The 15,702-nt window shown below is 37.8% G+C and overlaps 1 protein-coding gene across 1 annotated transcript; it reads left to right on the forward strand.

Moving 5' to 3' along the window:
- Window positions 1-3,599: 3,599 nt before the first annotated feature.
- LOC121144544 (N-acetyllactosaminide alpha-1,3-galactosyltransferase-like 1) lies at window positions 3,600-13,691 on the forward strand. The gene is made up of 5 exons (XM_040962813.1): window positions 3,600-3,622; window positions 4,821-4,856; window positions 8,053-8,100; window positions 11,253-11,390; window positions 12,833-13,691. The coding sequence occupies exons 1-5, from the start codon at window positions 3,600-3,602 to the stop codon at window positions 13,503-13,505; spliced, it is 918 nt and encodes a 305-aa protein (XP_040818747.1). The 3' UTR covers window positions 13,506-13,691.
- Window positions 13,692-15,702: the final 2,011 nt, after the last annotated feature.

Genomic DNA, 15,702 nt, shown 5'->3' on the forward strand with positions numbered 1-15,702 from the left:
TCAGAAGACAAATACGTCTTGTATATCACAGCTAAAAAAAAAAAAAAACCACAACTCAATAGGCACATGGAATGTTGATTACTAAAGATTGGAAACTATAAAAGGAGTTTGGATTAAAAAACTGTGGAGAAGCTGGGTGTGATCTGTGAATGGTAACTAATATATTAAGATGTTAACAGGGAAAGCAGGATAAGGATATACGGAAATTCTTCGTACCAGGCTACAATTTTTGTTTTGTAAATTTAAAACTATTCTGAAATAAAAAGGTAAAAAGCCAAATTTGTATGAGGCTTGAAGGAATCAACCTCAAAACATTTGGATGGATAAGACATTGAAGGAAAAAATACTGGGTTTCGTATCTTACTGCTGCCTGAAATGGAGAAATACAGACTTTAAAACGTATATGCCTCTATCGGCATAGAACGGTTATAGAATACAACCCAAGAAACTAAGAAAGAGTGGCTGCTACTGGGGATTAGTAAGTCAGGCACTCAAGTAGAAGACTTCATGTGCATGATATCAGCTTTTCTACATTAGCATTTTTTTATCTTGTGCATGTGTGTGTGTGTGTGTGTGTGTATGCAACTTACTTTTTAAATAAGAAAAAAGGAAAGTTATTTTTTAAAAGGAAGAAAAACTAGAGATGCATGTTATAATCTGAAATTAACTGATTATCTTAGGACAGCGTGATTACATTTGATTACCTTTTTTCTTCTCTGTGCTTTTAGGCACTTGACAAATTTCATAATGTGAAACTCTGTTATTTCTATAATCATGAAAATAAGTACTTCAGAAACATTTTCGGAAGGAATAGAAAGGGATTAACTCTGCCTGGAATAATTATATATCTAAAAAGATGAAAAAGATGCCAGTTTTTTTCTGTCCTGCATAGACACACACAAACCACAGCCACCACTTGAAATACACCAAAGGTCACCCAAAGGTACAAGCAAGACATATGTCATTTTTCAATTCCATTTTCCCATGGGTTTTTTGAAGACCTCTCTTATTTTTATATATGTTAATATTTTCATACATATTTTAATAGATTTTTTAAAGTAGTTATCGGAAATGAGGAAGTGTACCAAAAAAATAAGCAGAACCTTTTTTGAAATCCTCAATTGTTCGAGGGATAAAGTTCTGTGTAGCAATGAGAACAACTTGCTACCAAATGATGCATTATGACAGTGACTTTCTAATGCTTTCATCACCAAGAGTTCAGTGACATCATCAGCAACAGAACAGTCAAGCAGCAGAAGAGTAGCATATAATATTTGATTTGATTTCTTTTCAAAGATCCTGAAGTATAATTGTTGGGGAACATTTGTTCCAACACTGTTTTTCACATCACCAAATCTAAAGGTAAAGTAGCTCTTAAAACGGGGTTGGGATGATCACAGCAAAATCATTAGGTAAGGATTATCCCTACAACTTGGCCTTAAAAGTATATGTACTTTTAAGTAATAACAGTATTACTCAAATAGTATAGTCATAACTGACACACTAATGCATTACTGGCTTTTAAGAATATCACTGTCAGAAAATAATCTGGCTGAAGGATCAAGGCTTATTTATGTGGTCTGTCAAGTGATCTTGAATTTAACACATTGTTGGTCACTAAAATTGTGCCTAGCTGGAAAATAGTCTCAGCCCTCTCAGGATGGTATTCTTTGTAGAACGTTTTAATTGGCACATTATGCAAATCACATTAATCATTATAAAATAGTGTTATAGTCACATTGTAAAAAAAAAATTCCATGGAATTAAGTAGATGTGCATGTGTGTGTGTGTGTGTGTGTGTGTGTGTGTGGTGGACATTGTGGCACAGTGGGTGAAACTGCATAGCAGGGCCTGGCATGAGTCCTAAGTGTTCTGTGCTGCTGAGCCCACTTCCTGAAAACATGGCTGGGAGGCAGCGATGGCTCAGCTGCCTGGGCCCCTGTCACCCACATGAGAGGTCTGGATGGGGTGAGTTCTGGGCGCCTGGCATTAGCCTGGCTCACGTTGGCTGTTGTAGGCAGTTGGGGAGTAAACCAGTGGAAGCAAGAGCTCTTTATTTTTCTCTATTTTCCTATCTCTTTCTCTCTGATGCGTTTCACATAAATAAATCTTTAAATTATTTAATACACTATATCTGAAATTGCAAGAGGTAGTATAGATAGAAAAAATGATTAATGAGAAATCTTAAATTCTTTTTTTTTCATAATAACTCCTCAAAATTCACTGTTTAGCAGTGTTTCACATAATCATCATATTGGAAAGGACAGGTTTAAAACAAATTAGATAAATATTCAAAAATTAAATGTCAGACACCTGATAGTTTTGTTTTTATTTTCATTTCTTCAAAAAAGTCTTTTTCTTATTAGTCTTCAGTGACACACAGGTCATACAGTAGCATCAATTTCTTCAAGAAGGTTTTTGATTTTCATTTCTTCAGTGACACATTGGTCATTCAGTAACATGTTACTTAACTTCTTGTTGTTGTAAACTCTCTATTTTCCTTCTTATAGTTAATTTTGTTTTATGGCTTTTCATTTAAGGGGATGTATAATGATTGTGTAATAGAGACTATTATATCTAGATGTGAGGATACAATGCAGTATGCATCTCTACTTCCGAATCAAAGATGGACTCCCAATGAAACTATCAAATATATCTTGACGATAGGAAGCTGGTCTCTTTACCATTGTCCATACCTACAATGTCAGGACACTCTTAAATAACAGAATGATGGATTTATGACTGTTTATGAAGGACCATACTATTGTAACAACATAGGAAAATCAATGGGGGTGGGAGAGGAAATCCCAGACCTATGGAACTGTATCATAAATTAATAAATAAATAAATTAATTAAAAATGTAAAAAGAAAAAATGTCAGAGATCCTTGTTTTAATCAAATACATAATTCGAAGGTAAAATCTGCTCTTGCGTGACATTTACCCACAAACAAACAGATAATTAGCATCTTCAGTACAACTCAACGTGCTGGCTGGAGTCAACGTATTCATTTTAGGACTTAATGATTTAAATTCATACTTTCAGTCCCTGTTTACAATAATATACCTTTAGCAGAACTCCTAATTCTTTAGATTGTTAGTCTTACAGTTTTTGAGTAAAGTATTAGTCTTAACATCTCGGTAATGATGTGTGTGTGTGTGTGTGTGTGTGTGTGTGTGTGTGTGAATCAACTTTCAGGCAGCACATTCAGATATCTTCAGAATTGCCTCATTTTTTTTTCATAAAAACAGAAGTGAAGTAGAAGGAGAGTTTTATTGAGTTTCCTTTATACAATCAGGGTGGATTTTGATAAAGCAATACAAAGAAACATCATAGGTATTTTACACCTAAGGGAGATTTTCAGACACTGCAAACAGTTCAAGGCAGCTTCCCTGACCCAAGTGTGTCTTCTTTCTAAGGTTTAGTGATCTGGAATCAAATTCTTGGATTGATGTCACAATCTCACAAATTAATTTGCTGTTTTAAAATAGCAAGGAAATAGCTTTTAGCTTAAAAAAAACCTTTCTCGTCTCATTTTCTAGGAGAGAATGCATACTAAGAGAAAATTCCTATTACTGATTTTATTTGCTCTAACCCTGATGCAGATGGAACGACATTTCAGGTAATATAAAACATTGATGAATCATTACTTTTAATGGTTGGCAGATTTAATCTGAGATGCTAAGCTTTAGCCACAGAATAGCAATAGCACTCCCTACGTTAATCAGAAATCCTCTCTTCTTTGGGAGAACAGATATATTAATAATTTCATTTTAAAAGATTTATTCATTTATTTGAAAGGTAGAGTTACAGCAAGAGAGGGAAGAGACATAAATTTCCCATCCACTGGTTTACTACCCAAATGGCTACAACAGCCAGGGCTGGGGCAGGCTGTTGTCAGGAGTTTCTTTCACAACAGGCACTTGGGTGGAAGGGGTTCAAGCACTTGGACTATCATCCACTGCTTTCTTAGCATGTTAACAGGGAGGTGAATAGGAAGTGGAACACCCAGAATATTACTGCCACCTGTATTGGATGTTGGCATTGCAGGTGGCAGCTTAATTCACTATGCCACAATGTCAGCTCCAAACATTCCATTTTTATTAACCTCCAGTCAACACTTACTGGTGCCAGGCTCTGCTGTAGGAGCTGAAAGAACCGTTGTGGCCCAGAGTTGTTGTTCTTTCACAGTTTTATATTCTAAGTTGAGAGAACAGACGATGATGAGATAAGCTAAGATTAAAAGGATAGTTTTATCATAAAATTTAAACTGCATCAAAGATTCATCTAATGCAAACAAAGCTAAAAGCAACCTGTTACAGAAACATGGCTACCCTGTGGAGCAAATGTACGAACTTACAAAAAAAAAAAAAACGAAGACCTTATTTCTTCTACACCTCCATGGTCTTTATGACCAATGAAACGTTACTGAATATAAGTTGAAAATCATCTATTTTATGTGAGTTAATGTCTTTTAAAATTAACCCTATCATTTTGGTATCAAGTTCTACACATCATTGGTCTTCCAGGCTATATTGTACCTTAATGAAAAACATTTATAACCACTTGTAAGGGTATTAATATCATCTTTTTGAAGGTAATTGAGACCAATCTTAACCAAAAATGAAGATAGAGACCACAAGATAAAGGCAAGCCTGGATTCGTTCTGTATTCCAAAACAGTGGCTTGGCATATATAGTAAGCATTTAAAAAGCATATGGTCAACAAATGAATTTGAATTTTAGATTTTTTGTTATTCTAAATGAAATCAACTTTTGCTCAAATCTGAAACTAAAATGTCTTTTTTCATTTATCTGAAGAATAAAGGATCACCTAGAGAAGATACACATTTGCTGGTAAGAATCTGTCCTATAAATACAAACAGTTGAGGCCACACCAGTTGGAGCCAGAAGGGTTCTCATGGTGATAAAATATATATATACAAAATAAGCCCGAGTTCCCTGGAGGCAACCAATGATAAATCTACTGTGTATCAGTTCAGAACTACTACGTGCACCTGCATATATATGTGTGTGTGTCAGTTTTTATGGATGTGCGGATGTGTACATCTCCAAATATTACTCACTAAATGCATTTCATACTCACACTTGACAAGTTTTTTAAAAAATATGTACTTATTTATTTAAAAAGCAGAATGACAGAGAAAGAAAAGGAGAGAAGGAGGGACTGGGCTCTTCCAGGCACTGGTTCACTCTCCAAACAAGCATATCAGCCACAAGTGGACTAGGTTGGGACCAGGAACCAGTATCTGCATCCCTGCTTCTCACGGGGGGGGGGGGGGGGGGCGGTGCTCCAAAAACTTGGGCTGCCTTCTGCTGTCTTCCCAGGGGCATGAGGAGGAAGCTGGATCAGAAGAGAAACAGCTGGGACTTGAACGGGTACTCCATACGGGATGCCAGCATCAGACACGGGACCAATTAACCCAATGCCCTGCAATTCAGGTCCTTCGATAAGATTTGGACATTGGCTATAGTTCAAATACTTATACCAAGGAAAACGTTTTTCTCTAGATCATGCTGGCATCCCATTGTCGATTATATTTTTCACCCTTGACCATTATGTAGGATCCAAAAATTAGTGAAACTAACTCAAAAGAATGAACAGCTTTGAAATATATTTTCAGCAAATTTAAGCATTGAGAAATTTGGATTGTGTAAGAGCATTGATCCAGGAGAATTCTATAACAAATGCCTTTGGTTAAAGACACCAATGAAACCATTACAGAGGGAGGCACCCTTAAAGGCTTTCCTTATGTTTCATTTTGAAATAATTACAGATTTGTAGGAAGTTGCATATAGAGGTCATATATGCCCTCCATTCAATTTCCCTTATGTGTCACATCTTTCATAACTATAGTGGCATTAATCAAACTCAGGAAACTGACACTGAGACAAAGGACACAAAGGACATACTTATGTCATTGTGTCATCTTTGTAGATTGTGGAATCTCCACAGTCACTGAGATACAGAAAAGAACTATCCCATCACAGAAGTCTTGTCTGAGGTCTACTCAACTTCTTAAATCTGTCTTTTGCCAAGTTTGGGAAATTTTCAAGCAATGATTTTTGAAAATACTTTTCCAGCCCCACCCTCTTTCTCTTCTTGTTTGACTCCAATCACATGAGTTTTGTATCTTTTATTACAGTCCCACGTGCTCCTGAGAGTGTTCCTTCTGGAGTTTTTGTGTAGTTTTTTTTTTTTTTCTCTCTCTCATTTCTATCAAGTGATTTCTATTATTCTATTTCAAGCTCACTAATTCTTTCCTCTGTCCTTTCCAATCTTCTGTTGAGACTATGTATTAAGGTTTTAGTTTCAGTTACTGCATTTTTAACTTTTAAAGTTTCCTTTTGGTACTTCTATACCTTTGGTAAGTTTTCTATGTCTTTGATGTGACTTTCACACTTTTAATTGTGTTCATAATTGCTCAACTGAAACATTTTTAAATTGCTTTAAAATGCCTCACTACAATTCTAACATCTGTGCTATAATTAGCATCTGTAGATTGTCTTTTTTCATTCAAATGATGTATTCCTGCATTCTTGGTATGATTAGTGATTTTTAAATTTTTAAAAATTGAATCCTGGATATTTTAGGTATCATATGATAAAATTTTAGATCTTAGTTAAATTTCTCATGTGTCCTCTGGTGCTGCTTCAGCTGGGAAATGGGATAATACTGCCTCACTACTGTCAATAGGTGGCCAACTTTGTTTCTCCACATTGCCCCACTGATATTAAGAGTAGGGGGTTTGAAAGCTGAGGACACCTTGTTATCAATAAGTGGAGACAGGAATTCAGGTGCTCTATGCGGTCTCTGCTGGCACCTCTAGGAGCTGGCCTTAATTGCTGAGTAGTGATTAAAATTCAAAGTCACCTCTTCTCTCTGACTCCGCATCAATGGAGAGGGGAGGGGACTTTTTACAGGAGGGCAGGGGTCAAAGTTGAGACTCTACTTCACCTCTGCTGGGGGGAGATGTAGAGATCACTGTTTTTCTGTGGCGTCTGGCTGTGTAGACCGGTTCGCATCTAGTTTTCCCATCTTTCTCTGCTGTGCTTTTCTTGGCTCTTTATATAGAACAAGGTTTTCTTGGGGCTGTTCTGGCACTGGCATTTCCAATTGCTGGCTTCTTTAACACCTTTGTTGAAACACATATGGCAGAAGAATAACCCAGGATATGCACCATGATGTCAACTTTTAGGTCACTACGTCCCTAACTCATCATCTTCCATTTACCAATAAGAGTCTTGTATTTTTAACATATAACATCCAGGATTTATAGCTGTATTTAGTGGAAGAAACAGGAAAAATTAAGACTACTCCATCATTCCAGAGCACAACTTGTTTGAAGTTATTCTTCTCATTTTGCCAAATATCCCAAGTTGGTGAAGGAAAAGCTGCCTCATAACATTTTTAGTTGAATAATTAGCTTAAGGTTACTAAAAACAAAACAAAACCCTGAGCTGGGATCTTATCTTTCAATGAAAATCGAAGACAAAATATTTGGACTCTTACTCCAACCCACTATTCACAGAATACCAATGATTGGCAAATAAATTGTTTAAATCTGTATTTCTGTCTTTTTTCTTCCTGTTCTATTAGCTTTTAAAAAATATACACCTTCCTCCTTCCAAAAACTGTACTTCTCTTGCCTTTCCTATCTTTGGTTATGACCTCTGTACCATACATTAATTCCCTGCACTATCACTTCGTCTTCTAATCCAATTCACAAGTTTCTCCACCAAGAGTTTTTCCCTTAAACTCAAATGTATGTTGGCTGCCCACACTCATGTGCTCCCAGGGAGTTTTGCTTTCCCCATCAATACTTATTACTTGGTACTGCAGCTGTCTAGTTAACACTGTTTTTCCCGACAGTGTGTAAGCTTCCTAGAAGAAGGCAGGGGCTAAATCTAAATGTTCCTTTGTCAAGAACAAGCAGCAAACTTTGCTCATCATATTATAGCCACAGGGATTTAACAGATACTTGTCAAGTGAGCAGATTATTTTTAACTTGATTTTTCTCTTTGTATCTAGGAATGATCAAGTGAAAGAACCTCACCCCTCTACCTGGTTTGACTCCCAGTAAGAATAAAACATGCTACTTACAAAATAATAACAGTAATAAAGCTCAGTTTGAAGGCTTATCTTTGGTTCTTGTATCATCAAAAGTTTTTCCATCATCAAAATATAGACATCTCAGGGCTATTTCTAGTACTTAAGGTTGTTACATTGTCTATTTTATCTATTTTATCAAGAGCCATGCACCAAGGGTTGTATAACTATAGCACTCTGGTTTAACATTTCTAGTATTATCACAGGTTAAGAAAAAAAAAAACATCTTGAGAAGCAATCTGAAAATGCTCTTAATAACACCTTTCTTTAAAAAAAATTAATTTGAAAGAGTTACAGAGAGAGAGAGAGACAGTGGTCTTCCACCTGCTGATCTACTCCGCAGATGGTCACAATGGCCAGGAATGGGGCAGGCCTCTCATTTCCAGGTCTCCCACATGGGTGGCAGGGATCCAAGAACTTGGGCCACCTTCCCTGCTTTTCCCAGGCCAATAGCAGGGAACTGCATTGAAAGTGGAGCAGCCAGGACAGGAATCAATTCCGCTGGCTTTGCAGGCAGCAGCGTTACATGCTATGCCATAGTGTTAGCCCCTAGTGACCCCTCTTGATTATAGCACTAAAACTCAGGGGAGAACTTCATTCTTTCCAATGGTTTTATGACATTCTCTTTATCATTATGTATCAATTTGTTTGAAACAAATTCCCTGTTGCTTTTGTTTATAATTTGTGGGTTATTGTAAAGGTTTCAATGTATACATCATTAGGTGAATGTATCTGTCGAATAAATCCTTAGTGTGGAATCATCAGTTACAATGATATAGGCTTTAAATTGATTCAAGCTGCTGAACTGCCCTTTAACAATTATACTATTTATTTTCTTTTGTTTTTAAGATTTATTTATTTTATTGGAAAGGCAGATGTACAGAGAGGAGGAGAGTCAGAGAGGAAGATCTTCCGTCTGATGATTCACTCCCCAAGTGATCACAATGGCTGGAACTGAGCCAATCCAAAGACAGGAGCCATGAGCTTCTTCCAGGTCTCCCACGCGGGTGCAGGGTCCCAAGGCTTTGGGCCGTCCTCCACTGCTTTCCCAGATCACAAGCAGAGAGCTGGATGGGAAATGGAGCTGCTGGGATTAGAACCGGGGTCCATATGGGATCCTGGTGCATTCAAGGCGAGAACTTTAACCATTACGCTGTCATGCCGGGCCCACTATTTATTTTCTAAACTATAATAGGTAAAATGTTAGTAATATTTACATATTTTATTTATTCATTCTACATTAACTTAGAAATACCAAACATTTTATTATTGGTAAAGTAGTTGCAATATCTCAATTCACTTTGCATTTCTTATAGAATTTGAATTTATTTTTCCTTTTTAAACTTCTTTTTAAGATTTACTTATTTTTGTTAGAAAGGCAGATTTACAGAGAGAAGGTGAGACAGAGAATGATCTTCCATCTACCAGTTCAACCCCAAGTTGCTGGAATGGTCAAAGCTGAGTGGATCTGGAGTTTGGAGCCAAGAGCTTCTTCCGGCTCTCCCACATGGGTGCAGAATCCAAAGGTTTTGCGCCATCCGCTACTGCTTTCCCAGGCCACAAGCAGGAAGCTGGATGGGAAGTGAAGCAACCACGACATGAAATGGTTCCCATATGGGATCCTGGTGCATGCAAGGCAAGGATTTAACCCCTGAGTCATCGTACCAGGCCACATTTTTTGTTTCCAACTGATACAAAAATTATATCTATTTGTAGGTAACATGTAATGTTCCAGTACACATGTACATTTTATAATGTTCAAATGCAGGGTAAATATACCTATCTCTTCAAATACTTATCATTTCTTTATGTTGAAAATGCTCAAAGCCCTTTCTATGAATTTGAAATATATGTTCACAGTACCTTATTACCTATAGACATTCTACGGTGCAACTTAAGACCGTAACTTAACATCATAGCCATCTAGCTATGATGTACCCATTAGTGAACCTTTAGTGAAACTTAGCACCATTAGTGAACCCATTAGTGAACCTTTAGTGAAACTTAGTACCATTAGTGAACCATTAGTGAGCCTTTCCCATCTCCCTCTTCTTCCCCTCCCCACCTCAGGAAACTACCATTCTACTCTCAATTTCTGTAATGTCAACTAGTTTTTAAATTCCACCTATAAATGAGATTATGTAGTACTTATTTTTCTGTACCTGGCTTATCTTGCTTGACACAATAATCTCCAGGTCCAGTCATATTGTCTCAAACAGAAATGCTGCATACTGTTATGATTGAATAGTATTCCACTATGTGTAAGTATCACATTTGCTTTACCATCCATCATTTATGGAAATTTAGATTGTCTCTATTTCTTGGTTATTATGATTGGTGCTACAATGAACATAAAGTGTAGTCGCTTCAACAGCTTTATCTCATTTTCTTTGGATATAGACCTGGTAGTGGTGCCCTAATCCTCTGTGGCACCAGTGTCCCAAATGGGCATCAGTTCATGTCCCTGCTTCTACACTTCTGATCCAGCTCTCTGCTTAATGGCCTGGAAAGCAATGGAAGATGGTCTAAGTCCTTGGGCCTCTGCACCCATGTGGGAGGCCTGCAAGAGGCTCCTGGTTCCTGGCTTCAGAGTAGCTCAGTTCTGGCTATTGCAGCCATTTGGGGAATGAACCAGTGGATGGAAGACATCTCTTTATCTGTCGTCCCTTCTCTCTGTAAATCTGCCTTTCAAATGAATGAAAAAAAAAAAAAGGAAAATGTGTATTTGGATCTAATCCAGCTCCTTGTTAATGTCCTTGGTAAAGCAACAGAAGATGGTCCGTCCAAATGCCTGAGCTCCTGAAACCATGTGGGAGACCCAGATTGATGCTTCTGGCTCCTGGCTTCAGCCTGTTCTAGCCCTGGCCATTGTGGTCATTTGGAAAGTGAACCAGAAGATGGAAGAGCTTTTCTCTCTCTCTTTTTGTAATTTTTACTTACAAATAAATAAGTCATAACAATAATACTTTATAGAATATTGCAAGGTTTACTGCAGTCATGTAATCAAAAGCAGTGCCTGTCCCATAGTAAGTACTCAGCAATCACTTAACTGTTATCAGTTGGTCAACAACCTCTGCAATCAGAATAAAGAAATATTAACTTTATTTCTAATTATTCAACAGAAAACGTCCTGATGTTATAACAACAACAGAATGGGATGCTACAATCATATGGGAAGGAACTTACAAAAGACAGATTCTGGAAAAATATTATAAGAGGCTGAACATTACCATAGGGTTGGTTGTATATGCTCCTGCAAAGTAAGTGCTAATAATATCGTTCATTTTGGTTTTTGTTTGTTTAATTTTATTTTCTATCTTTGATGATGTTTACACAGTTGACCAGCATAGAAAAGGTTGAGTGTTAGGGGAAAGTGGATGAGACCAATTGTTTCCTGTATCCGGGGGAAGAGGGGAGAGAAGGGGAAAAGCCACACACAGCCTCCTAACTGCATCAGTAACCGGGGATGGGGAACAGCCACCCAATGTCATCCCAGGGTCTCCAATGTGGAGCATGCTCTGAGGGTACTGCTGAAGTGGTTTTGACAGTTCTGAAATGCAGTGGATTTGCTCCAAGGATGAGGAAATCTTTCCAAGGTCCATTGGTTGACAAAGTCAACCTTGAGTCTCCATTCACCCAGATATTTGCTGTCAACACTTAGCTGGGAGAGTTGTTCAGTTTGTTCTGCCCTCCTTCCTGTTATAGAACTAGATGTCCTCTGCAGGACCCAATGGACTGCCATATTTCCCACGTGCATCTGGGTATGCCGTCCACTGCTCCATCTTAGCCACCGAGGCGGTCCAGTTCTGACACATGCCCTCCGCAGTCAGACGACTGATTCTGTGATTTTCCTGATGATTCTAGTTCTGAGTCCAGCAGTTCAGTTGGGGAAATACCTAAAGAAACCTCATCTGAGGCGATCACAGACCTGACTCTTGTGTGTGCTTAGCAGTATGGCGTCCAGCTCAGTCCATCACCCACATCAGCCTACGCACACACTGGTGCTTATTTTATTTTGGAAAAAAAAAAGTTTGATTCTCTATAGATTTTCTACATCTGTAGAACTGCTAAAACTAACCCTAATCATTTATAGCTGTCCTGTGTAATTATTTATAGTGGCTTTTTTTGCCCATCCTTGCTGAGTCCTTAACACTTGTTGAAATTCTCTTCATTAGCATCCCTTAAGTTTTCTTTTCCTTTCTCCACAAGAAACTTTAATGATATTCCCAGGTCTACAATTTTCTGTGGCCTATTTCACCAGTCAATATAATGACAGCTGTAGATCCAGTTTCTCTATCCTTGTCTTCTTCTTTGTTTTAATTAAGACAGAGCTCTCATGTACTGGATCACTCTCCAAATGCCCACAAGGGTACTAACTCGGCAAAGCTGAAGCCTGGAGCCAAGGACTCAATCTAGATTTTCATTTTGGGTGGCAGGGAATCAGTCACCTGAGTCATCACTTGTTGACTCCCATGACCTGCACGTTAGCAGAAAGCTAGAAGCAGGAATGGAGTTGGAAAGGCACTTGGGTTTTCCTGTAGGAGATGTGGACACCGTAACCGTTAGGCCAGCAGCCTATCCCCTATTCCATCTTCACTCTCCTCATTGCTAGCTGTATGAGACAGCATGTTTAAATAGCATGTTTTCTCTTGACAATTTTCAGCAAAGTAATTTTCTTCTGCTTTTATTTATTTTTTCACAGACTTGCAAATCGATACCTGAAACAGTTCCTACAATCTGCTGAAAAGCACTTTATGGTTGGCTATCATGTTATTTTTTACCTTCTAATTGATGATAAAATAAACACCCAATCACTTTCTTTAAAGTTAGGTCCCCTTCGAACATTTAAAGCATGTAATATTTACAAGGAAAAGGAAATGGATATTGATCATTTTACACTCATGAGTAACTTAAATGCATATGTTATAGATGCCATCCAGTTTGAAGTAAATTATGTCTTTATTATGGCTGTAAATCAGATCTTCAAGAGTGACTTTGGAGTAGAAACCCTGGGAAGATCCATAGCTCAACTTCACTCATGGTGGTATTTTCAAAATACTAAACATTTCCCTTATGAGAGAAGAAAGAACGCAGCATCTTTCATCCCCTACGGAGAGGGAGATTTCTATTACCATAGTGCAATTTGGGGTGGCACACCCCATGAGGTTTTAAACTTCACTAAAGAATATCAAAGAGGATTTTATCTTGACAACAGTTCTAAACTTAATAGTGAGTATGAAAAATACCTAAACAAATATTTTTTTGAAAATAAACCTACTAAGCTACTATCACCAGAATACAATTGGGATCCAGCTTTTAAAACCCCTCCACAAATTAAGCAAGTTAAGATAGCATGGCAACCAGAAAACAGTTAATCATTATACAATTAGGTTTGCTGATTAACAAATGAATCACAATAATACCCCAGATGTAAAACTCATGAAATTTTTCAAATACTTAGAAACTTATAAAAGTGTACAATTTTCTAAAGCGTAACATTTTTCTTGCAATTCTGAATCATTTACTTCTACTCACACTGGATAAAGAATAAATGGATGATAACTTTTTGTGATGTTATATTATGTATTATAAATAACATATTTTATATGTATTATGCATAATTCAGAAGTGATTTTGGAGTCACAGAAATGATTTTTTGTTAAGAAACATATCCAGACTTAAGTTTAGAAAAAAATTTATATGAGCAAACACACGTATACACAATATCAAATAAATATATGTAAGGAAAAAATATTCATCAATTCACTTATTAGATATTTATCATGTGTACTTGTCAATTTTCTGTTACTATAATGAAATACTTGAAGATAGGCACTTTATAAACAAGAAAGGTTTAAATAAAAGTTCAATAGGCGTGGTGGCCTAGCAGCTAATGTCCTTGCCTTGAACAACCTGGGCTCCCATAAGGATACCGGTTCTAATCCCAGCAGCCCCCATTTCCCATCCAACTCCTTGCTTGTGGTCTGGCAAAGCAGTCGCGGATAGCCCAAAGCCTTGGGACCCTGCACCCACGTGGGAGACCCAGAAGAAGCTCCTGGCTCCTGTCTTTGGATTGGCTCAGTTCCAGCCATTGCGGTCATTTGGGGGAGTGAATCATCGGACAGATCTTCCTCTCTGACTCTCCTCCTCTCTGTATTTCTGACTTGGCAATAAGAACAGATAAATTTTTACATATAAGAAAGTTCAAGGACATGTGCTGGCATTGGTTCAGTTCTGGTAAGGAACTCACAGCAGGTGGCAATGTAAAGAGATGATTACATGTCCATATAGGAAGCCAGAGAGAGGACAGAGGCCCATCTTGCTTTTTTTAAAAACAATTGTTGCAGGTCACACTGGAACTACATGAAGCCTTTCTGACTGCAGTGTGTTTATTAACCATAACCTCCCACTAGCCTCCACCTCTTAGAGGTTCCACCTCTCACATCACCACACTGGAACCACACTTCCAACACATGAACCCTTAGGGACACACTCCAAGTGTATCTAAATCATGAAACTATGATTTTCAGTGTTGAGATAGATATTGTTTCTGACTGATGTTGTCAATTTTCAATCTGTCTAGCATCTGATTGAATTTACGGTCAATAAAGGCACCCTTCCAAATATGTAGGTACTTCAAGAAGCTCATGGAAAAGTAGAATTATAGGTGATTGTTTTGATGTAATTTTTAAAAAATTCAAGCATACTTTTGTCACAATATACATTTTTCATGAACTTTTTGAAGTTCCTTTGTATTTTACTTTTATTGTTACAAGGTAGGTTGTTGAGTTCATAATTTTAAATGCAACAGAAATATTTTTTAAACAAATATATTTATTGAACTTCATGGTAAGTATATTCTTCAGGATGCAGTCACTCAGCAATAAAATATTAAAAATGTAATTGGTCCTTATACAGTGTAGGAAGAAAAGTAGATTCTTTGGCCTAGAGCAATGGCTCAGTGGCTAAATTCTTGCTTGCAAGCACCAGGATCCCACATTGGCACCAGTTTGTGTCCCAGATGCTCCATTTCCCATCCAGCTCCTTGCCTGCAGCCTGGGAAAGCAGTCAAGAGTGGCCCAGGGCCTTGGGACCATGCACCCCTGTGGGAGGCCAGAGGAAGCTCCTGGTTCTTGGTTTTGGATAAGCTCAACTCTGGCTCTAGCAGCTACTTGGGAAGTGAGCCAGTAGATGGAAGATTTTTCTTTTTCTCCTTCCTTCTGTAAATCTGACTTTCCAACAAACAAACAAATCTATCTTTAAAAATTCTTCATAAATGTTTCTTTACAAAGGACTGGTGGGATTGACGCGGTGGTTCAATAGGATAATCCTGCCCGTACAAATGTTGGCATCCCATATAGGTGCCGGTTCGTGTCCTAGTTGCTCAACTTCTGATCCAGCTCCTTGGTTAAGGTCTGGGAAGGCAACAGAGCCTGGTCTGAACCCTTGGGACTCAACAACCAAGTGGGAGATCCAGAAGCTCCATGCTCCTGGTTTCAGATTGGCTTAGCTACAGTCATTGCAAACATTTGGGGAGTAAACCAGATCTTTCTCTGTCTCTCCTCCCTGTAA

Source organism: Ochotona curzoniae, unplaced genomic scaffold (genome assembly GCF_017591425.1).
Source record: "Ochotona curzoniae isolate NIBS_2020 unplaced genomic scaffold, NIBS_Ocur_1.0 scaffold_3208, whole genome shotgun sequence".
NCBI lineage: Eukaryota > Metazoa > Chordata > Mammalia > Lagomorpha > Ochotonidae > Ochotona > Ochotona curzoniae.